At 41.9% G+C, this 27,267-nt stretch overlaps 1 protein-coding gene across 4 annotated transcripts in view; it reads right to left on the bottom strand.

The window, feature by feature from the left end:
- Window positions 1-27,267, bottom strand: part of adgrb2 (adhesion G protein-coupled receptor B2) — a 191,125-nt gene that overhangs the window by 15,252 nt on the left and 148,606 nt on the right. For 3 of the 4 annotated variants that reach the window (XM_085345892.1, XM_085345889.1, XM_085345890.1), the window contains 11 exons: window positions 26,299-26,397; window positions 23,687-23,786; window positions 21,183-21,254; window positions 19,155-19,247; window positions 17,483-17,725; window positions 13,423-13,462; window positions 12,970-12,984; window positions 8,845-9,017; window positions 7,870-8,586; window positions 5,516-5,551; window positions 3,097-3,210 (listed from right to left, as the gene is read on the bottom strand). In XM_085345892.1, coding sequence (XP_085202018.1) covers window positions 3,097-3,210; window positions 5,516-5,551; window positions 7,870-8,586; window positions 8,845-9,017; window positions 12,970-12,984; window positions 13,423-13,462; window positions 17,483-17,725; window positions 19,155-19,247; window positions 21,183-21,254; window positions 23,687-23,786; window positions 26,299-26,397 — 1,702 coding nt within the window. The remainder of the gene's footprint in view (window positions 1-3,096; window positions 3,211-5,515; window positions 5,552-7,869; window positions 8,587-8,844; window positions 9,018-12,969; window positions 12,985-13,422; window positions 13,463-17,482; window positions 17,726-19,154; window positions 19,248-21,182; window positions 21,255-23,686; window positions 23,787-26,298; window positions 26,398-27,267) is intronic. The other variant, XM_085345891.1, reaches the window with a different exon arrangement.

The following is a 27,267-nucleotide window of genomic DNA, read 5'->3' as shown; positions in this document are numbered from 1 at the left end:
CTACATGTCCCAGAAAAAGGCTGGGTGTGTAAAATCTTTAGCATCATTGTAATACAGGTATTCCTACTATTCTCACCATGATAATAATGAATGTGTAATTTGTTACATTTTATTTTTAATGCTTCTGCAGGTGCAACGCTTTATTACTATGACATACTCCAACAGAGTTCAGGTTCATAAACCTGGTTCATAAACCTGAACTCTTACGCCTTCAAGGACAGCTTGTTCAGTGTTTCTTTTTATTGTTTTAGGCAATGCTCAGATACAGTATATACCAAGCTATCTTCTGTAATACAGCGGACAAATGGAAGGTCATCCATTCGCACTACTTATCAACATGTAAAGAAATCCAAAGCCTGACTAACCCAGTCACAGCTGATAAACTGCAATTGAGCAATTATTCTGGGGGGAGGAATTCAACCAGCAGACGCTTCAATGTGAAATGCACAAATGACTGTATGAAAACACAGCTTCAGGACAAAAGGTGGCAAACTATGAGGTACAAACTGTAGCATGTAGGTACATTGCCTACTTTAGCAGCATTAGAGGGGCTTTACACCACAAGGTTTATGTTGTTTTAGCACGTCTTACTTTGACTTTCTTTGTAAACCAGGGATGCTCTGCGAACTAGAGATGGCTCAGTGTTGTGCCTCGGTGGAGGGGGAGGGGGGACCTGTTGTGGGCGAACACCAGCCATGGTAGTTAGAAGGGCAACAGGGGTATTTAGGGTTCTGTTTAAAGCACTGTTTTATGATAACATTATGTAGGCAACTGGACCGAGGGGTTGCGATGAACTGGCCGACCTCCTTCATCATTAAAAAGGTGAGACACTCAATAGAGCCTGTCCTTAAGTGACAAAGTCAATTGGCCATATGAAGTTAAAGGTGAATTTCAACTTCCACGGTACTTTGGGTGTCCACCCGTGAGGAGATACCCTCGCGAAATGCCATTTTGTTTGCAATTAAATCACTCATGTAGGATATGTGAAAATCACTGTCACTCTGTCACACGCTGTAGAAGGGAGGTTATTAAAGTAATTATGAAACGATTATATCATTACTCATGCAGTAATTGTCTCCTAAACACAGTTTATGTGCTCCAAACACAGGCAGTGCATCACAGTGATCTCAAAACATAAAACGGATAAACACACAAACAAGAAGGAACAAGTGGACACACACACACACAGAAACAAGTTATGGCCACATCCACACACAGAGAGGCATGCTGCCACACACGTAGGCTCTCTGATACGTGAGTGTATGAACGTGCACATCCGCTCGCACAGACTAGCACAAACCCCTCTCATCTCCATAATTACTGTATAGTCAGCATGTCCGTGTCTGGGGGTGACTCTCAAAGTGAGATGTTGACAATAGCAGAGCCGAATTCAAGCTGGGGCCTGTCAAAGACCTGACGCTGATAGCATTATCCGTGTAATTATTCGCAGTTAAGTGAACGGCCTACTTACTTTTAACATAATGGAATTGGAGGATTGAGCTGTACCGGTGCTGTCCTTTCACATCATAACTCGCGTGACGTCATTAACCAGGAGGAAATACGCGCGCCGATTTGACTTAATTATTTTAAACACGGGCCGTCTATTACTCGTGGCTGCTCTCTCGCTTCTTTTAACGTTCCGGGCATAATCTCAAAGCACACCTGAGCTCCCTCTGAAGCACATTAGCATGCTACGGCGCAACTGTTGTTAAGAGCCGCAGACTTCTAATATATGGCTTGCTCTTTTGCGAGCGCCTGCCATTTTTCTTCTCCTCCATAAAGTAGTTGCTTGGCATGCGCGAACGTGGAGTCAGCCAGCGCTTCTGAAAATCTTGATCAAGACGCAGAGCAAATGAGGAGTGAAGTAAAAGGCCGCTGCTCTGGCAATGGGAAACTGCAACATGTTTCCCTCTGTGTGTGTGTGTGTGTCTTCACAGCATGGGGAATATGAGAGATGTAAGACTAGCCTCTGTTCCTCCTCTGGCGGTGTAAATTAGATGTGAAACCAGCATACCATCGATGCCAGGGGAAAGTACACCTATCAAGGTTGGCTAACTCATCATGGCTCCACGCACTAAAGCGCAGCAGATGAGTGGAATGCAGGCGTGTACGCGTGTGTTTAAATCTTAATGAAAGTAGCCCTCTGAAGGTCAGCGCGGAGCAAGCGGGGGACTCTTTCGTCTGCTGCTAATGATGTATTAATGATTCACGGAGGCGTCTTTGTCTCATGTGCATAGGTGCCCACCCAGGCACCCCCCATGGACACATACCTCGTGGCCTGTGCAGGCACACACACACATAGACACACACTTAAAAGAACATTTCCATACAGCACAAAGAAAATTAAACGGACACATTAGCCGGTTCGACACAAGCACAGACGAAACCATTTGTGCGTATGGACAGATGCTGTTGTTGTTTCTTTGTCTTTTATTTTCCCTTTCCTGTAATTAATTGATTACCCCTCTGCTAAAAGCTCATGCGATCAACTCATTTGATAGGCTCTTAATAAGGCACCGAGCACAAGTGAAAATAAATGAGGTTCAGGCCAATTACATCAGGTACAAAAGTAATTTACAGTATGAAAGATGGAACAGAATGTGCCTCTAAAGAAATATTTATAAGGCAGTTAATGCTCAGTTCTTCGGGACTGTGATAATAAGTGTAACAATGAATTAATCAAGCGGCAATGAAAACACTGTATACAGTATTCACATTGCATTTAGATTTCCTTGTTAGCGCAAACAATGTTTTCACATTTCTAAGACAGCAATTTGCCATGAAAAAAGGAAACCATAATGAATACAGCTGCTTTCAAATCTACCTCATGTTTGTAAATGAGTGGGAGCTTTGCTCGGAATTTTTATGCCTATAATTGGCTGAAAGCTGCATTTACGAATAAATACAATGTCGCCACCACAGCGCTGATAATATTTAGTCATTGTTGACCACTTCCTTTGAAGCTAGTTATTGCGTCCCAGAAATGGCACGGAATGGGGGGTGTGGGGCGTTGGGGGTTTAAGTATTGTATAGGATAGGAGGTGGAGGTGCACGGGTGCAGTGGGTTCCCATCCTGCCTCGGGGCAATGATCTTACCTTGAATGTGGACATGGCTGGGTCCCTGCTATACCTGTCTATGGTGTGGAACTTGGACGAGTGGTTGAGCTCATGGTACAGCTCAGAATGTCTTTTGCGAGTGTGCATCACTTTCTGGAAGGGAAGAAAGGAAGGGACAGCAGAAATGAAGCAAATAGAAACAAACCAAAAACAAAAAAAAAAAGAATGAAGGGAGGGAGAGCCGTGTAGGGACAGGCAGGGGGAATGAAAATGGGTAAAATGCTGAGGGACTGCAGTGATGCCAGCCATGAGAAGGGGGTTAGAGCGAGACACTGTCGATCGATTGCTGGCTCATGCTCATCCATTATCCACTTCCTCTGTCTTTAAGAATTTGGCAACTGTGAGTGCTGCAGAAGCGAGTCCTTTACATGAATATCTGGTGAAAATGAGTGACAAAAATGCCATTGTCACAGCCTGGTTCTTGCTAACTGGTGATCCTGTTAAATCAGGATTTCTTTTTTGTCAAACTCATTAAAAATCTAACAGATGGGCTAGAATTTAACTCTTACCCTCACTGAAATTATATTTGTCAAAAAACTGCCATCCCTGTGTTCCGAATGTGGCTGTCCCGAAGGGAGTTAAACCCGGATCTGTAATTCTCTGACAGCGAACTGCATTTGTCAGTGCCACTGCTGTCTCTCCGTGCTAATGGGCAGTGCTGGAGCTGCTCGGCGGTAGCTAATCGTCAAAGCAGCTTGTGAGGTTGAAAGTGACACAGGGGCAGGATGCCAGCACTCACACCCGCACACTTACTGGCCAGTTGGCGCTTAGCACTGGCTCCAATTACTTCAGAGTGGGTACTCTCATCTCTGCTCAGTTAGAAGGTGCTACTATCTCCTTGACTGACTACAGTTTTAGGTTTTCAAGAATCTCAAATGTAACATACAAAATAAAGAACAATCAACACCGGTGCATTATAGAAAAGGTTGGAAGTAAGGTTGCACAAACAGAGCTTAAGGGCAATTTTAAGCTAAGTTCTTCAATGGACCTAGGCTCGTCCAGCTAGGCCAGTTTGTCATTCTGCAAGATAAGCTACCATCTTGCTATGACTATACATACATTTAGGCTTAGTTAGGACCAGGGTTTATTCAAAATCTGCATTATACTGGTACAGTTACAGTTGGTACCTGCTAGACAGTAGCCCCTGCCTTCACACGACTTTTCCAAGTCCATTCTAAAGACTGGAGCCAACTTAGCACTAAAGACCAGGCTTAGTAAATACCAGTTGGAGCAACTGGTCCCACCACTTTATAGTGTCCGAAATAAAAGAGGGGATATACCAAATTGATCGCAATGTTTTCTTATTGAATGCTCTTTCTTTCAAGATATCCAGCTTGAAGTCAAATACTAAAGAGTATAAACTTAAGAGTATAAGGTATTACTTTTCCTGAAACACATAATTAGATTTCTAATTTGTTTAAGTATTCAGTATATTCGTAAAAAAGAAGTTCGCTTTTGACAGTCTAAAGGGATGAGCCAACTCTATCAATGGAGAAAAAAAAAGCATGGTTGAAAATGGATTTACCTTTCATTAACTCATAGAAGTGTACACTTTGCTGTTTTAGAGGTTCTTCTATGTCTCTTTCTCAAAAATCAATAGTCAGTTGGTGTGAAAAGGGTTGCTTTCAAGGAGAGCCAGTTTCCTTGTTCATGCAGAAGCCACAGATGACTCCAGATAAATAGGCCAGATAAGTAAAATGATCAGCTGTAATCAGTGTTAGTAGCTTGTCCTCACTCATACCCTTTACGTTTAAATGTTATGTGTCCATGGCGGGAGGTGAATGTCCAGTCTCTGCATTGGCCAATACTCAAAGGAGTTCACAGGGAGGGCAGCAGTGTTACGAGATGGCTTGTATTTTATTGCATAGAGACTGGCGATTCACGGGACACTCGAGTCATTTTTAACACAAACATACTCACAGACACTGCCAAACCATCTCGTTCCAACAGATATAACCAGCAAACCAACTGCGGCCACATACGGTACGTGTCAACCCAGGACGGAATTACTAGTTTTTATCCAGACACAAGAAGCATTTTACTTTTGCTGTTTCTTCAACCAGGACCCCAAAAAAAGACATGACAAACTCATTGGATTTAACTGTGCATGTCGTTTGGAAGGTTTGGTTTCCAGATTCAAATAACACATCCGCTTGTTCATAAAGACAGACTGTAGGTAGGGACAGCTTGACTGGCCAATGTTGGAGAAACAGCATACTATTTAAGATAAGTCTGAAACAGGTCACTGATCTGAGAGCAAGGGAGACACAGGAGCAAGGGAAGGGGTTTAGCAATGCGTTGTTTTTTTTTACTCCTCTAGGCGTTACTCAAGTCCTGGCAGAAGCACAAGAAAGCAGAGACAGGCTGATGACAGGGGGGATGAGGTCCGAGATCTTACCTCGAAGTCCAGTTCAGAGTACCGTACTCTTTTCCTCTGGAAGAGGAGGGGGGCAGGGGGAGAGAAGAAAGCATCAATGACCACCCCTTGACCACCCCTCGACCACCACAGAATTCTCTTGATCTCAGTGTCTTTGTGGATCTTTCAGTGCCATTGTTCAGTAACAAAAGGACGGCTAATATTCACCGGCTGCCCAACATGATACAGACATTTATTTACAAATGTCATGGGAAAAAAAGGCAAATTGTTCAGCCTATTTCAACGTAATGAGATTAGTGGAGTGGAATAACCCAGAATTACAATGAAATATAATTTCTTGGCTCACATACCCTCAAATACAATCGCTACAGCCTTGGTGTAAATCGTCTTCTCTGCTATTTTTGGAGAATTTGTTGAAGACATCCAGATTAAAAAAGCTGCCACAAACATGTGAGGGATGTGTTTCATCCTCTAATCTTGTTTGGACCCCACCGCTCTCATCTTAAGTGCTTCTTTAGCTATAGTGAGTGGCACACAAGCCGCCAATTTAACAGCTGCAGACATTTCCAACTCATCTGGCCCCGACATTGCACTGAATTACATTCCATCTCTGACTTCCTCTCTGGCTCTCACTGTCTGCCAGATTTGCATTTGGCAGGGAGAGGAGCTGCTCTCTACAGTTAGTTAAAAGCAGTATTCATTCTTTGATAGGGCAGAGTTGCTGATCTGATGCTACGGCGGCCAAGGTTTTTAAAACGGAGAGAAATGCAAACAGATAGAGAGGCAAGTTTCTCCCGGGATGTCCTATTGCCTTTGAGAATTCAACCATTCCCTCTTTTATTATCGCGGAATCCTTACCTTAAACAGAGATATTCCATGATTGAATTAGCTTTGCAATATGGCAGGCATGCAACATGCATATACGTGTGCAGTATATTGCATGTTTTGATGGAAACACACAGAAAGCAATAGCTAACTCACTCATACAAAAATCATATGGGATTCTGTCCTTCTACACTTTGCTGTTCAGATGGCACGGTGGTGCTGCGGTGTTGTTCGTTTGAACTTGCTGGTTTCGATAGCACGATTATTGGATAGTATGCTTAGTGAGTCATTTTCACACTCTGATATACATCACTTGGAGTTTAAACATACAAGCTTCTGAATCAACAGTACATTTGACACCCTAAGTACTTTTTCACAATCTTTCCACGACACGTCTTCCTGTTGCAATTGGAAAGTAAAACACGGATTTAATCCTCAGAGGCACTCTCTGACATCCATCTCCGAATCAAACATATCCTAACAGGGTGAAATTGTAGCAGTAAATTACATCCGGTTTCTCTTCAGTTTTTTTTTTCTTCTTTTTTCCATATTCATGAGTGGACTCGTTACTCATCTGACAGTGATTTTTTATGAGTCTTAATGACTCGTCCTTAAAGTCCTTTGCCCCGAGTGAAGTATTTTTACTTTTAGAGTGAAAATGTTGCATCCAATGTCTTTAATCAACCTTCAGCAGTCAGCAAGATGCCATTAAGGGAAGATCTAAAGTGTGTATTTGTGCATGTGACTATGTAAAGTATGTCAGTGAGTGTTTGCAAAAATTAAGGTGGGCTGAAAGACATTCACCAGGGAATTTTTTTTACTTTGATCCTGTCAGTCTTGGTCCATCTGCTGCAAAGCCCTGTACCATTAGGAAGTGGAGGGGGGTATCACACACATATTAAAATCACTCATACAGAGACACTAAACTATGAAGCTGTCTGTCATTATGAGAATAACTTATTTCAATGGTCATCCTCTCAAAGAGCAGCTATAAATACTACTCATCTGAAAATAGCAGCTGTTATAGCAGACTTATACTTAGGCACACAACTGTGTTATTATCACAGTGTACTGTTACTCTAGAAGATAGACAGCATGTATTAGAAACTCACGAAATTTGAACTAACACGTTTGAAGGCCGCACTTACGGAACTATGAGGCATGTGAATAGACATTTTTCTTCTTTACACGTGTTTGGTATTGATAGATTGATGATAACAGTTAGTTTAGAAATGAAGACCATCTAGTTGTTCCTAAAGTTAAGTGAAATGTCAGATAGATCAAGATGTCTTACTTTTCCTGGTGTAAATGAACTTGTTTTGAGAGGACGGTCGATGCAATGAGTGGATCTGAATTTTTCTTTTTAAAAAAAAAATGATTCCACAGGCATTAATGACTGTGAATCCTTCCACTCCTCTTTATCAACCCACTTATAACTTTACTTACATTATCACAACCTGAATAGCTATCACTGTAAAATTCAGGGAGACAGTGGAAAAAAACTCAACCAGCGTTGCCTTTATTCCCTTTGTCCTCAACCTATCACCCACCTCCAGGGATCCTGCTGAGAGGCTGGTGTTGGCATTGGTGCTGCCCAGGTTGCGTGGCAGGGTCCTGGTTCTCTCCACTGTTGTTCCCCCTGTCAGAATCTGTCTGACTGAAGGTCTCTGGCCCGGCTTTAGCTGCAAAGAATTCCCATGGGAATGCATATGTCCTCCATGGGAGTGCACAAGACCACCCTGAGGCATCAAGTGGCCCTGCCCATGGGGCAATGTTTTGATCGTCCCAAAGGAGCGGTTGAGGTTCATGGTGATGTTCATGTCACCCACACTGGATGGCACAAAATCTGCCGGATAGGCCTCACTCTCTGCCGGGTGAAGGGTCAGAGGAGAGGGAGGTGGCGGGAAGGGAGGATCCTCCACTGCAATGTTGAGAGGCTTGTCCTCACCCCCCAGTCCCAGGCCTCCTCCTTGGGAGGAGGGTGTTGCAGGTTTGAAAGTGACTGTCCTGCGAGGTAAGACCATGTAGTCCCCCTCTCCTCCACCACCCCCCTCTCCTCCGTCTCCCCCACCCCCTCCGCTTCCAGCACTTCCGTCCTGGGAGGTGTTGGATGAAGCCGGAGGTCGAGCCCAGCCCAGGCCACTCTCGGTGCACAGGTAGATCGGAGCGCCGCCGCGTTGCTGTCCCTGTTGTCTCTGCTGGTCCACATTCACTTCCTTCTTTAGGGGGGTCTCACTCAGCTCATTGAGGCCTCCCAGAGGTGGAACCTTGCAGATAAAAAAAACAAACAAAAAACCCCAATAAAATTGTTTTTTTGCAAGCAGAATTTTTTTCGATAAACTATATTCTTTTTTATTTCTTTAGCAATCCCACTTAACTTCATACGATGAGACACATTCCATCTCTTTTTGTCGTGTTCAACTTCAAAATTGTGTTCAAAATTTTATGTTAATATAATGTCCAGCAGGAAGTTGAAAAATGAATGAGCTAATCTGTTTGGAAGTTTAGAAACTTTAATTGTGTACCTGTACAATAAGGTTAGGAGGGGGGATGTTCCCTGGGAGAGTGCTGAAGTTGACCCCTACTCCGCCCTCCTGATGGGCTGCCAGCTTAGGATCGTCCTCATCATCCAGGGAGATGCGGGAAAGGGTCCCAGTGATAGTGGCTGGGTTACAGGTGTTCACCTCTTTGAAAATGACTGCAGTGAGACGAGGGAGGCATAAGGATTTGGAAAGAGACAGCAAAGAGAATGGAAGATAGGCAAGAGATACGCGAGAAGGAATTTGGATAGTTGGTGAAAGGAGAAATATAGTGAAGGTGAAAAGTTTACAGGCGGGTGTGAATAGAGAAGGTGGGCGGGGGGGGGGGGGGGGGGGGGGCAATTGGGTTGAGGAATAGATGTTGAACGGAAGAGAATAAATATATTTAATTCCAAAGAGAACACAACTGACAAGAGGTGTGCAACGCAGAGACAGACAGCATAAATTAAATTAAACTGATACTGAAATATACTTGCAGCTATAAAACAGCCTCAAGATACAATGCATCTCTAAAGAAAAATGTGATTTTCTCATGTTGTGCTTGGTATACAGTGACTGACTTTTTGTTTCTGACACTGTGACCTTAAATCTCAGAGTAATGTCCTTGGTGAAAAATGCTATGTAAAACCCAGTGCTTTTCTCTTGCCTGCTTTCACATACTGACGTACATCTATATGCACTAGAGGAAGTGTTTTGAGCATTAACGTATGCGTGTGTTTCACAATACTGTTAATAGCACAACACAAAACCTGCTTGCAGTGGCTGTGAATTAGTTTTCATGCTCATTAATCATAAGAGAAGCTCAGACACTCCACACTTCTAGAAGAGTTACTGCATAACTAATCCGGACATGCTTATGAAAGACAATCTTCTGTCACAGCTATCATCAATCACACACACACACATATATCAAACCATCTGGAAATTCATGCCAGATATCATGCTCATTCTGTCACCATCAGAGGAGTAGATATTTACATGGCCCCAAATCCCAATTTTTAGACCAAAGTAGGAGCTCAGACTGTTTTCATACAAGCTGTATTGATTTAACAGAATGTCAGGCTAGACATTTGATCAAAAATTGAAGCCGGATCCTGCTGAGGGTGAATGCAGCAAAAGCACACTGGCTTACTACAACTGTCATTTCCTCTGTTCCATCATCCCGTTGGTGCAAACTGACAGGTTGGATTGGAACAGGTTTTGGAGAAATCTGACCAATCTGCTCCCATCACGTCTGCAACAAACAGTGGATGGCTCAGAGAAAGACCTATAGACGAATCCAGTGTTGTTTTTGTGTGTGTTGTGTTCTAAAGTACCGGTGCTGTTTTTTTGCTGATGCAGAGTGGAAGTGAAGACATTTACACTGACAATGAAAGCAAGGATATTTAAATTAATCACTGTCAGGGGGGCAGTGAAAGTAGTCGCTATGAATGTGGAAGTTAGTCTCAAAGGACCAGAGGATCAGAAATTAATTACTACATAGCCTTAGGGGGAAAAAAAGAACACAAATGTCTTGTGTGTGGAATACGTGTTATATACAACAGATTAACTGGTTTAAACCTAGCAGAAAGATTCCAGGTAAAGCCTGAGATCGATGTAATGACGTTACCTACTGGTGAAGCTTTAAGTAGGCGCTTTCAACCAGCGCTTTCTTGTTGTTATGAAAACCAGATGTAACAACCGAGGGGTTGATCTGACCGTGAAACCGAGGAAAGCAGCATGCTCGCTGGCCAAAAAGATGTGACTGGTGATGAGGATATAGTCAGTACTTCTCTTTTTTCACTTGAATGGTGATGATTTTAATTTTGTAACTCATAATAATGTATAATTTTACAACTTAACCTACCAATTTAGCCCATAAAGTTGTCATAAAAACGGTCACAAAGCCAGGAGCTAGTTTTATGGAAGTCTATGGGACAATAGCGATAGGAAAGGCAGGTTTAATGTCAACCTTTGCTGACTTGATTTTTGAGACGTGGAAGCTACATTCTACAAGTTCAGGGGCCTGTTCTTCGTACCGCGCTAAGTGAGTTAGCTGGATGAGATTGTTGACGATTTCGCGTGATCCTGGATCGTTCGGTTCCCCGAAGCCCATCCGGGACTTGCTGTCATAGCAACAGAGCCGTAAGCGTAAACCTGCTGGGGAGCAGGTTTACTTTATGTAAACAGGATTAGATCGCGGCCACGCAGGTATGCCCGCGTCATTCATACGAAAGCAACAGCGATATTCCACCACTGTTTCACCATAAATAAATAACATCAATGTAACTAAAGACAATGCAGCACTTGATCCATTTATTGATTTCACACAGATAGATACAGGTCATTTCCTTAAAAAGGGAAATGTACTATTAACATTCTATTACATGTATGTGATTATTACAGATGTAATTCATATTTCAGAGTAGTAATTGCAAATTACTTTGTGTAATCAAGATGAGAGACCACGGCTATAAAAGCGAAGGTGGATTTGGGAAGCCTGTCGCAGTCATATCCTGTCCGTATACGCGAGCCACCCATTGCGGAAGGTGCAAGATTGATAAGGAGAGTCCTCAGAATTCAGCGTATATTGCGGGACAGACAGGATCCTTTAGCTCAGCGCGACAGTGTGCTCATAGAGAGATATCGATTTTCCCGTGAGGATATTATTTACTTAACCAACTTGTTGACGAGGGGGTGCAGGACCACCACCTGTCTTTTTTTTGCTCTGCCCTTTTCTTGGTTGCTGTTATAAACAAACAGATTATTTCAGGGTCTCTTTCCAAGAGACGAAAAGCAATATAAGTGATAAATATTACCATTCTGTAGAATATTCTTATATTTCACTTTTACCTGTTCCCATGTTCTAGTGGGTCCTGTTGTGGCTCTAATGTGAAAGGGGATATAATATAACATATTATAATATAATATAATGTAATATAATATTGGATAATATAGTGTGATATGATAAATCTACCCTACCGCCTACTGGTGTTGGCCAGAGGGGCCGATGGCGCGATATGGCAGCCTGGCTTCTGTCAGTCTGCCCCAGGGCAGCTGTGGCTACAACTGTAGCTGCCTCCACCAGTGTGTGAATGTGAGAGTGACTGAATAGTGGCATTGTAAAGCACTTTGGGTGCCTTGAAAAGCGCTATATAAACCCACTCCATTATTATTGTTATTATTAAATTACTTACGAGTTTAATTTGTCAGCAACTTTCTGCCAGCCCTCGCTCCTTGCTTTTGCAGCCTTTGCAGTGTTCCCTTGCGTTCTGATTAAACTCTGAAACTCCTGAAATCCCTCACTCAAGAGTTCTTGCTCTGCTGCCGAAAAATACCGAGCCGAGCGCGCTCCGTCGACATTTTCGCCGACCAATCAGAGGGTTGCCGATCAATGTTTCCACTATCGATGCGTAGCCCCTTTTACGACACCCAGTGATGTCACATTACTGCGTCCAGCTGTACTAATCGTCAACAGCAGGTGTGTTCGGGGAACCGGATTAGCGAGCTCACGGTTAGCGCGATGGTTTGGTCTTGGATGTTTCATTTGATCTTGGATGTAGTAAGCGACGTACGAAGCACAGGGCCCAGGGCCAAGAAGTTCAGTCACTAGTTTCAAGTATTATTCAATACATGAAGTTCATAAAAATGATAAAGCGGCATATGATTTACAATGCAATGGCAGTTCTCTTGTGTTTCAGTGTGTAGCATCCATCGGTTTCTTGGTTAGATCTCGCCCGTGCTCATCATGTTTGGCCTCGAAACTCTAAGCTGCTTAGAGTGAAACTTTCAGAAGGCCTTTGCTGACACATACGTCAAGTCAGAATTGAATGGTCTACTTTTAAACTGGGGAACGTCTTACTACGCGAGTACTGAATGTCAGAAAGATAAGAAAGATGAGCTATTTGTACAGGTTTAAAGTTTGGCTAGAAAATATAGGAAGGCACCCACTAGAAATAGATACAGTATGTAGGGTGGTGCCATCATCAGCAAAGACACAATCAGACCCCAAAACTGTTCAATAGATGGAGTAAACGAATATGGCTTTCAGCTGGATTCGTCTATAGGAGCTCTTAGAGTTTACGGACACATCAGGCAGTATTTATTAGGTCAGTAAGGTGCAAAACTTACATGGGTGTCCTCTCTCTGCAAGGGTTTTGGGAGGGAGTGGAGGGGTGGGAGGGTGGAGTGACTCTTTGTTAATATTTCAAAGCACAACACACACTTATACTGTGGTACATCTGTAACACATCCAAACACCCACACAGGAGCATTGTCGACTAACGAGTGAAACAGGTCTGAACACATTGAGGAGTGTTATTATCATGCACAATTAAGCACAGTCTCATCCAAACATATGCTCGCTGAGCACTTATTGGGCAGAATCAGTGTGATTGATAAGGCATAATTTGCTGCGCCGAGATGTAGCGCATCATCTCCTGTCATTTCATCAACACATGCGGCAGCAAGCTAAGAATGAAACAGCTTGCAATGCTAATCCTGTGTGGGACAAAGGAACAGCGAAGAGAATGGAGACAAAAGGAGAAGGAGGGAAAGCGAAATCAGGTAGAAGGGAGAGCTCACCTGTTTGACAAGCCAAGTCAACGTCCTTCTCAAAATCCGTCTGACGTAGAAGGCGGGGTAGGCGGCGGGGGAGAGAGGAGGCACAATTAATTTGTGCATTCAGAGCAACAGGAAGCACACGAGTCCGAGCGAGCGACTGGATCTCAAATGGATATGATGTATCCAATGACTCTCATGCTCTGATTTAACTCTATAGAAAAGGACCTGATCCCAATCTGCCACTTTATATGAGTCAATTAGTAATCCTCTCCATAAACAGAACAAAACAAAACAAAAAAGATGCACTGAAAATGTTCCGTTTTTCCTTCTTTGCAATGAACTCATCCCAACGCCTTTTCTAACCAAAAAAAGAACAGAGGAAAAAGCTACATTTTGTCTAAGGCCTACACAACCGCTGCTTTTTTCGTGATGTTTATCAGTTCACAGCAGCATATCCAAAACAGACTTTGAGAGAGACGAGCAGAAGGCTGTGAGGTACGTAATGCTTCTGTATGCCTCATCAGTCACCTCGCTATCATCTGAATGGAAACAGGGACAGAAATTTACACAGCAGCTAAACTATTATCTGCTGTTCCAGCTGAAGCAAAACTTTGCAGCTTCCTAGCAAGGATGAGAAAAAATATATATAATGTTAGAATGCAATCCATTGACAGGAGCGAAGAAAACACAAACTTACACACAACACTGCTTTTAACCTGTACTCAATATTCAGATTTTATGTAGATAAAGTACTTCGGACACAACCAAATCTGATGTTTAGTTGCTTTGATATCTCGTACTTCACTCGAGCGATGCAGGGCGGCACTGCTCCTTGGGGTAAAGAAACCCAGAGGCTGGTGAGTTGAATGAAGAAGCTCTCTTTCCAGAATGGCCACCACTCAAGTTTTTCTGAATTTTAGTAAAAATGAAGCCTATTGCTATGCAGATGCGATCCTCCCATTTCTCACTATAGAGCCTCGTCCCGTCCTCAGCGGGATTCACTTACAAAAGCCTTTGTTTGGATAATAAACTACAGATTTCAGACAGTTTGGGCATGCCAAAGAGGCAAGGAGAAGAGGAAAAGGGCGGAAATGAAAAACTGAAAGAGAGAATGAGAGAGTTTGCAAAGGTCTCAAAGGAGCAGAAAAGCTCTTAGTACGCAAATCACCCGCAGCACCATAAATGGTTCTCTACTAAATGGACAAATGAGAATATTAAGAAAAAAAAAACAAAAAACCAAAGCTCTCCTCTCTTTTTGTCTCTTTCATCCACATTGAGAAAAAAAAAACAAATCATCTTTATTCTAACCATTATGCACTCTCTCTGCAACTGCCTCACAGGTTACGTACACTGAGTCATCAACATCAACTAAATAATATAAGGGAACAGACTGCAGCATATACTGAGGGAGCACACGTTAATGTACACGTTCCTGTAGTCAGTCAAGTCTCTTAGACATCACAACTATTACTGCAGTACATACACTTAAAGGTGCGATATGTAAGAAACACAAACTTTGGTAAAACTACAACTTTGCTTCTTGCTAACAGTTAGCTTATAGCATCAGAGTGCACAGGGGTACAGCAAAAGGCAATTTGGGTCTTTACTAGAGCTCAACCGATATAGGTGTTTAAGACGGACACTGATGCTTATTGATTTTAAAAAGCTGAGATATTGGCCCTATGGCTGTATTTTTGTCAGTCTTCACAGGTTTAATGTACATTAAAACATAACTAAGGGCTAATTATTGGACCTCTATGTACCTTTTTAAAATGTCAAAATATGACATATACGATCATATACGATCTTGTAATAGGACAAGACAGGTTACAAATCTGAGTACATTTCCAAGCATAGGTACAGAAATGTCTAAATCTAGAAATATCTACTTCTGTAACATTTCAAAAATGTCACCAGGGGTGATTTCCCTAAAGTACAAAAACACCCATCAAGAGTACAGTGGCAACTGTACCAAACCACTGTATCTCTGAATGTACAATATGGCTCTTTACTGTCCAACAGTGTGTGTATGTATATATATATATATTAGGGGTGCAACGATACACAAAATTCACGGTTCGGTTCGATAGTTTGGTGTCACGGTTCGATATTTTTTCGATACAAAAAAAATGTTCATGCCTTTTTAATTTGTCATTTATTAAAATTATAAATATATATTTTAACTCAAAAGTACAGTTTTTAAATTTAACCCTAACCCTTGTGCGTGTTTTTTATTTTGACAGCGAATGCGCACCTGCGGACCACTTATGTGCAGCCCTGGTTATTTAGCTCATCATATTGCAGCCACAGAAATTCTTTTGTCCATGAAACCATAAAGCTGCACTTTCTTTTTGCCTTATAGTCTGATTTGTCATAACTTCTCCGTTTTGTGGTAAGCTTTTCTTTGGCTGTCACTTCTTCACCCTGACCTGTCTTATTTGGCTCAGCAGAACTGAAATGCTTTTACACACTCACTCACATAAGCTCAGCGATTCTCTGCACGATCAACCTCTCACATGTTTAAGCTTGCTGCGGGAGATTTCACTTGTCATGTTTGCATAGTAAGCTAACGATTAATAAGACGATGTCAGAGGAATTGGTGCACAAATTATCATCACTCACAGATCAGTGCTGTCGCTCTCTATACACAGTTCGCACGATTGCAAAGTGAAAGCAAAAAAACAAGCGCAAATTCAAACGCGATTTCAATATGTCACATATTGACAGTGGCTCACCGATGCCAATGACATAATTACCCAGCTACATTTCTGAAAGAATGCAAAAGCATTGACATATATTTTTCCTTCCTACAATAGCCCGACGGGCAGGGCAGAGATAGATTTTGGTAGCCCGACTGAAAAAATCGCTAGCTCCGGGACGTCGGGCTAGCGATATTGCGAGCCCTGTATCTGATTGAGGAATCACTCATCTTTGGAAAAGAGAGTTTATTACAGAGAAATGTCTCTTTCCAAAATAAAAGCTATACTATCCGCTTCTTCTGGGCTATATTCTCAGCAGCATAAGGAGAATCATGTGCTAACAGCTGTCTAAATGACTCGGCTAAAGTTAGTAGCATGCTTGCTTTTTTTTGTCTGCTTCCACTTGTCTTTGCACTACGATGATGTCGGCGTAAATGTGCAGTCATATTCGTTGTGTTCCCGCTAGTGCTTTCAGGTTAATCTCGTTGAAATGACCTTAACGCCACAACACGGCAAATCTCCGTTAACGAGCTACCGCCGATCACTCCGTGCATGGGGCTAGACGGCCAACACGTTAACGAGCTAACTGCGCTAACACACTAGTTCACACCAATGTAATTGAGCATTGCATGGCACATTCAACATACTGTTTTACTTTAGTCCATGACTCGCTTACCTTCAGGGTCATACGTCACATGAAAACCAAAATAATTCCAAACGCCAGATCTGAATGACGTTCAATTTGCCTGTTGTAAGGAGAGCTTAACTTCTGTCTCGCTAGCTTGCCCTGCGCTTCTCCTTCTGACTATGCTGTCTGTGTTGAGCGCTCAGTGGATCTGCGCTCGACAGTGCAGCCTAGGCGGAGTAGTCGAACACAGATTCACTGAGCGCTCAACACAGACAGCATCGACAGAAGGAAAATTGATAAAATAAATTACAAATGTTGTATTGTTCGATACATATGCGTACCGAACCGAAAGCACTGTATCGAACGGTTCAATATCGATACGAATATCGTTGCACCCCTAATATATATATATATATATATATATATATATATATATATATATATACACAAATCCTAAAGTGTATTTTTCTTGGGTTGGGCTTATTTTGCTATTTCAGAGCACAGTAATGGTAGGGCTTTCACTGTTTCCCATCTTTCCATTAAGTTAAGAGACTGCTTACAGTAGCTCCAGAAAGCTCCAAAGCAGTGAGTGTTGAGTGGTTAACATTTTCTCATCCATCTCTCAGGAAGAACCTGTCAAAACGCTCAAGTAATCCTGTAGCATTTATTAATAAATGTTGCTTTACATATTGCACCTTTTCTACTTACGGATTTGACTATTTCTACCAACAATGGGTTTTTTTTGGTTACATACTGGTTGGCTGCTGATGTGATTATGGGCGTGGTTATGGTTGTTGTTGAGGATGGGGGTATGCTCATTAACATGGCTCAATGCGTGGCTGTGGTTGCCATGGGTCAGACTGTGGTAACAGCCTTGCTGGGATGTCTGGTGGCACGCTGGTGGGAGCGGCTGTGCGTGGCAACCTGATAAGCACAGTGATGTGCCGTAACGCAAAGACCCGCTCTGCTTTCCACAGGCGCTCACATTTGCACATTTCTGATGATATATATAAAAAAAGAATTAATGAAAAACATAAAGTTGAAATGTTAAAAGAGGACATCTAACCAGCTTTGCAAAGAACAGTGCTGATTTTTAATCAGAATTTAGCTAATCAAATAAATTTCCAGAGACAGCTTTGATTCCGTTTTAACAAGAGGGTGTAGCTGCAGTTCTACATCTTTACGCTGACTCTAAATGTCAAGGGTTTAACATGCTAATGAGATTTGTGAATATACCAAGAGCACCTGAGAGAATGGTGTTCACTGTAATTATGATGCAGCTATAACTGGTGGCAACCTCGTCAAATTATCCATCACAATTAATGTTCTCAAGGGTGCTGCGTCTCTCACACAGCTGCTCTCCGTGCATATGTGCAGTCTGAAAAGACATCCTCAAAGTCGCACGTATTTAGACAAGAAAAGTTAAGAAAAAACAAGAGCACCTGTCTGTCTAATGCACTGTCGCTGGCACACTGATGAGCCAACACACACCATGATAATACAGTTTACCCAAAATTAAACATTCCAGTTAGACTGTAAAGGAAAACAGAGAGTGAGAGTGTGGCGCGATGGCTTCATTGAGCAGAGCGATGGCTCCAAAGTTTAATCTTGAGAACCTCAGAGGAGCATTCAGAAACCCATAATCGTTACCGCAAACAGGTCTGAGGGAGAAATAAAGGGAATAGAGATGAGGGCTGCTCATTCTCTCATGGTTGTGGTGTTACTATACTGTCATTGCTGGGGCAGGTCAAGTCTCTATGATTTATCACACTATTAATAACATCTGGAACGCACACAATAACCTTACAGCTTATAGCTCTGCGGTCTTTTAGAAAAAAGAAAAAAGATGAAGGACTTTCAGTTAGAAGAACATAAAAGTGCTGAAATGTCTGTTGTGATAAAATATGATTAGAGGCTGTGATGTATAGACCAACAAGCTCCCACTCCCGAGTTGTCACACACTGATGCCTGGTGAGGACCGGACGATTTCACAACAGCTTTATTTCAATGCGCAGGTTAGTCCAACTCAGTTTGTCGGGTGTCTTTCAGTGCTCGTATGTCAAAAGACGGGAGTGAGAATATGTTTTAACAGCAAATGACAATGAAATGATATAATAGCAGGGGACTGTAGGTGAAACAGCAGACATTAGTTTCAGGCTGGAAACTAGACAAGCTTCAAGTGAAATTTCATTTTTCTGGGATGATGTCACATATAAAAAAAAGACACTGCTTAATGCATGAACCCCTGTTAAGGTAAAGATGGTTAAGGAGAAAACGAGAAAGCCAGGTGCGAGTTTGATCACGTCTATAATGGCATCATGCTTCGCTCTGCTGGAATTGGAGCTCGCGGGGAAAAGCTTCAGCCTGGTTAATGTTAGTCTGAGGCAAATGGACTGCAATGTGGGATGAAATGGAGTGCTATTCACCATGATCTGCACCTGTCCATTCTTGCAGGAGTCTGGTGAGTTTTCGCTGTCGTCTTTACATCCCCCCATTCGACAGCGCACTGCGTCCTGCACCTGGGGGTTGGAAGGGGGATGCGGGAGAGGGTAGGGTGGAAACAGAGAGAGGGAAGGAGGGGCGGGGAGGATGATGAGGGAGAGGAAAAGATGATGCAAAGGAAAGAAGTTAGTGGAGGAACTTTTCCTTAAGTTAGTTTGGCAAACATTGGAGCGTGGGGACCATGCTCCTTAAACAACGTACATGCTTCATCTATATCGCCGCAATGGCAAGTGTACGGTGAATACCAACTTATGCAAAAAGTCCCATTGTTCATGAGGAAACTCGGCTTGCAGATTATATAACAGTTATAGGAGCGGTATAGAAAGCTCATAGAATACTTTGAAAGTGAAAAATTTGAGCCTAGTGATTACTGTTCACAGCACTAATTAAAATTAACAGCACGGTATGTACTGTAGATGTTCTAAACCCGAGGCCTTTCCTGTGCTATGCTGTTTTTTCCTTATCCTCCCACATACTGTATCTAAGTAAACACACACCAGCGCGCTGTCAAAGGGCCGCTCCTTGTAACAAAGAACAAATCCCCCCCCTATCGCGATCTGTATTACAGGTATCCTGGTTAGTTGCTGAGGAAGTAGCAGCACATCGGGCGGTCTCCTCGTCTATGTACGCGAGTGGACTGCGTCCACGTCTGCATGGACTGGTTTATCCCCTCCATTGTTTCATTTTGTTTATTATTTCCTTTTATATCCATATTCATCCTCAGTGGCCTTTGTTGCCTGTTCTGTGTTAGTGCGCGAGTGTTTGTGTGTATGTGAGTGCGTGCACTGGCACCCAATGCACCTCATTTCTACTTCAAAGAGAAATGCCCTACTATGGATACCTACCTCTCTCTCTCTCTCTTTCCACATTCCTCTCTATTTCCTCCTCCCCCACTATCATCCCCTGCTTCGCTTCTAAATCACAGTTTCCTCTCACAGATCTCTGCGTGCGTTCCCTTCCTCACCACCTAACTTTAACTTAGTTCCTCCATCACAAGACGCTCCCCTTTCTGCCGTTTACATAATATCACACTTTATGCTACCTTCTCTCTGTTTTTGTTGCACTGTAATACATCCTGATCCCCCCCACCCTCCCTCTATTACTTCCTCCGTTGCGGCACTCCCCTCTGTCTGTTGTTCTGCAGCTACGAAGGATTTACGCTCACTCTTGCAAGAGGATTTTCATACATTTACAATAAATAATTCCTGGATTTACGGTACCCTGATCCCTGCCGCTTTTGTGGTATTGATTTAATGCAGCTAAGCATTCAGAGCATTTAAAAATTCACTTACAGTATGCAGTTCGTTCAATATCATAATGATCTCTTTGACAGAGGTTGCGTTGCGCGCCGCGTACATGCATCGGAAACAGATGACATATTTACAGTTATGGAAAACTGATGACATTGTAAAATCCATTAATTGTAGCCAGAGCAGTTGTGAGCGATGCCATATTGAATAAGTGTACACACACTGGCATGTGTGCCATTGTCTGTCTCAAGGGCAAGAATACATGTATGTCCATAATGAGTTTAAAATCCGGGATCCCTGGGGACACAGTAAAGCCTGTGGCAAACAGGCACTTGGGGCTATTAGTTAGGGACTTATCGTCTTATTTCATACAGCATCATAGTAAGCTCCTTAAAGCAGACTTGGATCAGATGGACAATGCCGCACTATCCTACTGCATTATGAAGAAGTAGTGCCGCAGCACAGGACATGAATACCGTGCTAATCCTTCTCGCGTCTGATCCGCTTGTGTTCTGACGTGACTTCATACTGACCCCAGAAGCTAACGTGACATTTAAGAAAATGAATCCCGGCATCCCAGCAAAGCCAGCGACTATCTCCGAGTTCACTGTGTGCTGCAGAGTTAGAATAAATTCAAAAAATGCGTGGCATCCACACAACAAATGCTCAACAGGAGGAGGGGGAGGAAGAGACTGGACTCACCTCTCGGCGCATGGCGCAGTGGACGGTGATGATAACAAAGCCTTGAACAGAGTCAAAGACGGCAAAGAGAACCTAGAGGAGATAAATGAGATGCTCCTGTTAGTTAGTGCACATTTGTTTAATACTGCAGTGGTTCTAAAACATTTTAAACCATGGCATCCCCCTTAATTTTAAGTTGTTTTATATTACTGTGCAAATGCTTAAACTTCAACAAACCATTGAATGAAATAAATGCAAGCACATATTAACTAACTGTATCGTACTTGTTTCCTTCAAAAGTAAAATTAGCTGAGAGTGCAAAATTTAAAATATTATAATATCCGCACTTGAATTCTCTGTAGTGTACCACATGGTGCTGTGGCACCCACTCTATTGTTATTTTGTGTTGTAATGAATCATTAGAGAAACCCTCATATAATAACAAAATGAGTCAGTAGTCATGATTATTCATAATAAATCATCACAGTCAATACTCTCACTCACTGTTTGTGTTGCTTACTTGTGATCTTGACAGTGGGAATTGCTTGTTTTAAAGTAAAATAAGATTATTTTCATATTGACCTATTTTTCCACTGGCCGGTTCTTTATTTATACATGATATTATTTGTCCCCAAATTTGCTAATTTGTCAAGATATGAGACTCGAACATGTAGACTGGGAAAAACAAAAAGTCTCTATTTTTTATGGTTGTTTCATTTTAACAGTGAGAGACAGAATATTGCTTAAAAATCCAGAAAAAAAACACATGAAACTCATTTGCATCTCTTTGAGTGAAATATGTATTTGACCAGAGACATTTATTTGTAGTTAGTCACCAGGTTTGCGCACATCTCAGGAAGATTTTGGTCCATTCCTCTTTACAGAAACTCTAAACCCTTTAAATTTGGCTTTGGGTTGTTTGGAGGAAGAATCAGCTTCCTCCACAGATAGGACTGAGATCTGGGCTCCATGACCTTACCTTGTTTTTTCTTTAGCCACTATTTTGTTGCTGTGGAGACATGTTTTGGGTCATTGTCATGCTGGAAGTCCCATCCAATTCAATTCAATTTTATTTATACAGCACCAAATCACAACAACAACAGTCACCTCAAGGTGCTTTATATTGTAAGGTAGACCTAACAATAATATATATAGAGAAAAACCCAACAATCAAATGACCCCCTTATGAGCAAGCATGTTGGCAACAATGGGAAGGAAAAACTCCCTTTTAACAGGAAGAAACCTCCAGCAGAACTAGGCTCAGGGAGGGAGGCAATCTGCCGTGACTGGTTGGGGTGTGAGAAGGAAGGCAGGATAAAATACATGCTTTGGAAGAAAGCCAGAGATTAATAACACGTATGATTCACTGCAGAGAGGTCTATTAACACATAATGAGTAGGAAAGGTGACTGAAGAAGAAATACTCAGTCCATCATGGGAATCCCCCAGCAGCCTACACCTACTGCAGCATAACTAAGGGAGGATCCACGATTCACCTTCAGTGTTCTGGCTTAGGGAATGAGGCCCTGTCCACTGGTTTCTCAGTGCAGTGAGGTTTTCCTGTACCCTTAGCAGAAATACAGTCCCAAAGTTTAATGTTTCCACCTCTGTGCTTGATTGTGGGGATGGTGTTCTTTGGGTCATGCTCAACTTTTCTCTTTCAAACTTAAGATGCGCCTTCATGAGCAGGGGGACTTGTAATCCTGCAACATTTCAGTCCATTATTGGGGAATGTGTTATCCGTAGTGTTCCTGGTGACTGCGGTAAAACTTCCTTCAGATCATTAACAAGCTCCTCCCGTGTAGGTTTAGGCTGATCCACCACCTATCTCATGATCATCCTCACACTATGAGCCATGATCTTGTACGGAGCTCCAGACCGAGGACAAATGATGATTATTTTATATTTCTTCCATTTCTGAATATTTCCACCAGCAGTTGCCACATTCTCACCAAGTTTTTTGCCATTGGTCTGACGTCCTTTTATAGCTCTTTGGTTGTGGAGAGGTTGGGATGGAAAAAACTGATTAAGTGGACCGATGTGCTTTATGCACATAACAAGTGGAGATCAGGACTATCTATAATTGATTGACTGATTGATTATATATGATCTGCACACAGCCTATCTGTGAAAGCCATAATTCTAAGTTTAGGGGATCAAACGCTTATTTCACCAAGTCACATGAAAATAAATTTATAACATAATCTGATATGTTTTTTTCTGGATTGTTGGTTGATATTCTATCGCTCTACTGATATAAAAATAGAAACTGTTTATTTCTTCATAAGTGAGCAAACTCACAAATTCAGCAGGGGATCAGATAACTATTTCCAACACTGCATCTTTATCGTTTGACTATTCAAGAACAAACAGCAGTGAATGTGCAAATACTTCATCTATATCTGTGACACAGCAGGTGTTTCTTAAACTTTCAGAGGGCTCCCACCATTTAAAAGCAGCTTATCCATGGTGTCTCAAAGCTACAGATGAGCGTCTTGCATGCATTGGTGTTGTGAGACACATCACCTGGAAGAGTGTGGAGCGCCGGTCAGTTATGGCCAGGACCGCTGACATCCAGGTTAACGCTAGCAGCGGGAGAACCACACAGGAGCTCCACAGAGATGCCCTGTCAGAGAGGAAAGAAGGAGACAGAAGTCGGGGCAGAGGAGGAGGAAAGGAGGGAATGAACAAGGGATTCAGTCTCAAACCAAACCAGATGAGTCATATCTGGTAAGTCACATAACTCAACTTCTCACACACATACACTCATGTAAACATGGAGATGAGGCATAGTTTCACAGCAGTGGGCAATTTGAAACTGATTGGCACACTGGGATTTGAATCAGACTTAATATTCCCACCGATAAATGGAAGATGATGTGTAATCATGTAGATAGTTTTGGACTGGCAGTTGCTCACAATTACATAGTTGATGCACACTAAGTGCCATGCTGGTAGACTGTGAAGACAATGGGCAGAAGCCCACCGAGGAGGGGGAAGACAAGTCACTGACAAGTACTGACATCGGGTTTCTGAGGTACAAGAATGTGTGTGCATGTCTGACTGTAACAGCACCACAAAGATAGACACCAATTTAAAATGTTCATGCTGTCTGAGCACATATTCACGGTTTTATAACTGTCCAATAAAAAAGACGGACAGCTCCGTCTAGCTACATGGAAAAATACGCAAGTCCCCGTTGATGTGCAAAACGAGCAAAAGCGAATAAAGAACAGTAAATTATAGTGATGTATCTGCTCTTCTCCTGTGAACTCCCTGTGGTGCTGACTGCGGTTGTAACCAAACGTCATAATCCAGCAGAGCAACAAACTCCAAGAAATTTTTACATACAAGAAATAAAAATAATGAGAGTAAAAAAGAGGTATGATTCATATGAATTGAATGTTCCATAAGACTAATAAAGCTGATCCTACGTTTTACATATTAAAGTAGCATTTTTGCCCATCACTAATAAATCAATCTTGTGTGGGTGTGTGTTCTTTGCCTTGACAGCTTATACAGTCGAGCTAGTGACAATCTGTCAGGTAAATGTCAAAGTAAGCAAGTAAGTAAACCACCTGAAGTCCAATATGACTTGTATATGTCTGAGACTTAGGTATAAGGAACAATGACTATAGTCAGGGGTGCACATAAGTGGTCCGCAGGTGCACATTCGCTGTCAAAATAAAAGACGTGCACCAGATAAGAAGTTGCCACGAGCGTTTGCGTACATATAAAAGGGACTGTTTTTATCCGCGAGAGTGGGATTTTCACGGCATATTCTGCACCACATCTCTGTGCGTTCATCATTTGTTTGAAGCCAGCTCGCCTCCTGCAACCACTTTTCCGAGAATACGCGCTTCTTTTGCGGTTCGAACTCCTTCTGACATTTCTTTGGAGGTGGAGGAAAACCAAAGTAATAGCTTAAAGGAGCTTGCTTATTCGAAAACTTTAAGAGTTCTAAACAAATGTGTGTCCTCCTCCAGAAAATCTTATGTACGCAAATGCGCGTTACAACTTCTTATCTGGTGCGGGTCTTTTATTTTGACAGCAAATGTGCACCACTTATGTGCACCCCTGACTATTGGATGGTTTGGAAATTCATACAAGTTTGCTATTCTACTTCTTTTCTGAGCCAATATGTAACGATAAAGTCGACTTGTCTTTAGCAAGGATCTAGGCAACTGAAAAACATGAAAAATAACCCTGAGTGTGAAAGTTTACAGGTCTTCCTGATTATGAAACCATTAAAACAATCCTCAGAACAGAAGAAACAATCCAGTGTTTGAAAAGAAACTGCTATGAATCTTTTTTTAGCAAAGCTCAGCAAAGAAAACACATCTAACAAGACATTTAAGATTTTTTTAAGTGATTTTTTTATTTTATTTTATTGCCTTGATTTTTAGTATTATTGTTATTAGTAGCAGTCTATGTATTTCTTTTTAATCAGTTTTATTAATGGTTACAATGAGATTTGAATTGTAAATAATCTTATTTGTCTTACTTGGCCTTTGTGCAGCCCCTCAGCTCACAAATTTTTTTAAACAAGCCGTTTTAACTCTTCTTCATCTGTTTAAATCAACTTTTTTTGTTTGTTTCTGATTGGCCTGCCCATTAAAAGCAGACGGTGGGTGGGGCTTATGTGTTCACAGAGAGAAATCTCTTTTTTGTCATTATAATAAGAATGACACCTTATTAAACACATACACCACTAAACTTATATCACTAAACTTGGAGCCAGGTTTTCCTTTTTCTCACATGTACGTGATATTACGTGTGTTACTGTGAATATTTACTTGATCTGGTTAATATGAAATCCACGTTTATGCAAGTACACTACCCAAATAGTTTGCTTCATTAATCATGTTTGTGTTACGAAATGTTCAGAAAGGTTGTTAAAACAAACTTCCAAATATGGTTCACAAATATAGCTTGACAGGGGTCAGATTTGCAACCAGAGGAAATACCACTTTGGATGAAAACATGATCTCATTAAATTGCAGCGATAGTAGAGCAGGTGTTTTTCCTTTCATTACTTAGCCAGATCCTGCATCATAACTGAAAGCCAGAGATTACAAAAGATGTAGGAGAGTGAGGGCAATGGAGAGAAAGAGAGAGAGAGGTGAAGATGGACTAACATGGCGCTGCTGGCAGTCGAGTTGGACATAGCGGTGCTTGAGATCACGCCACACTTGGAGCATTTCAGGAGCAGTCGGCTACGCGCCTCCGCTGGGACACTTTAGGACATGTACAGACATACATACATAAACACATACACGCACGCACCCAGGTGAAGAGGACAGGAGGTAGGTAAGGGTGTGGGATGTGTGGGAAGGACAAGTACCAGTTATGACAACAGGTGAATGTGCCGGTGTCACAGTTGCAAAATAACCAAGAGGAAAAAGTAAAGAAAAAGAAACATAAAGAGAGAAAGTGGACACAACAAAGAGAAGAAATAAAAAGAAAAAAAGAGAGGGGAAAAAGGGGGAAGGAGAAAAGAAAGAAAGGAAAAATTAAAACCAGATCTTAAAAAGTAGCAGCAATGAAAAACAGTCAGAATACAAAGATCGATTCAGAGCAAGTAGAGGGAACATGAGAGACGGACATTGTAATGTTACAGCAATCATGTGGATTAACAGATTACAGTGATGCAGACAGGAAGTACCGGTGCAAGTACCAAAAATATATTCCCCGGCCAGTGCAAGCAGGTCTATGTGTGTGTTTTCACACATATATACATATATATATATACATATATATATATATATATATATATATATATATATATATATATATATATATATATATAATTTTTTTTAATTTATCTTTTTTTTTTATATCACTGTGCAAAAGCGAAGCTTTCTGACTCCTTTGGTTGTTTATTTACTTACAGTCGACCACTCAGACAGAAAGAGAGAGTGAATGTGCGCACGCTTGCGTGTGTATATACTGAATTTGAGTATATACGTGCAAGCAGAGAATGATGGGGCAGTATGTTGCTATGCTACATTAGCGTCCCAGCACAGCTCATTGCCTTGTTGCCAGCCACATCCCCATGGCTTCATAAGGAAATACATTACGCTAATGACAGCTTGTCCTGTTAGCAA

Source organism: Diplotaxodon limnothrissa, linkage group LG22 (assembly GCF_057381915.1).
Source record: "Diplotaxodon limnothrissa isolate DT_005_m linkage group LG22, D_limnothrissa_male_GT1.1, whole genome shotgun sequence".
NCBI lineage: Eukaryota > Metazoa > Chordata > Actinopteri > Cichliformes > Cichlidae > Diplotaxodon > Diplotaxodon limnothrissa.
This window is presented reverse-complemented; position numbering and strand designations above follow the sequence as displayed.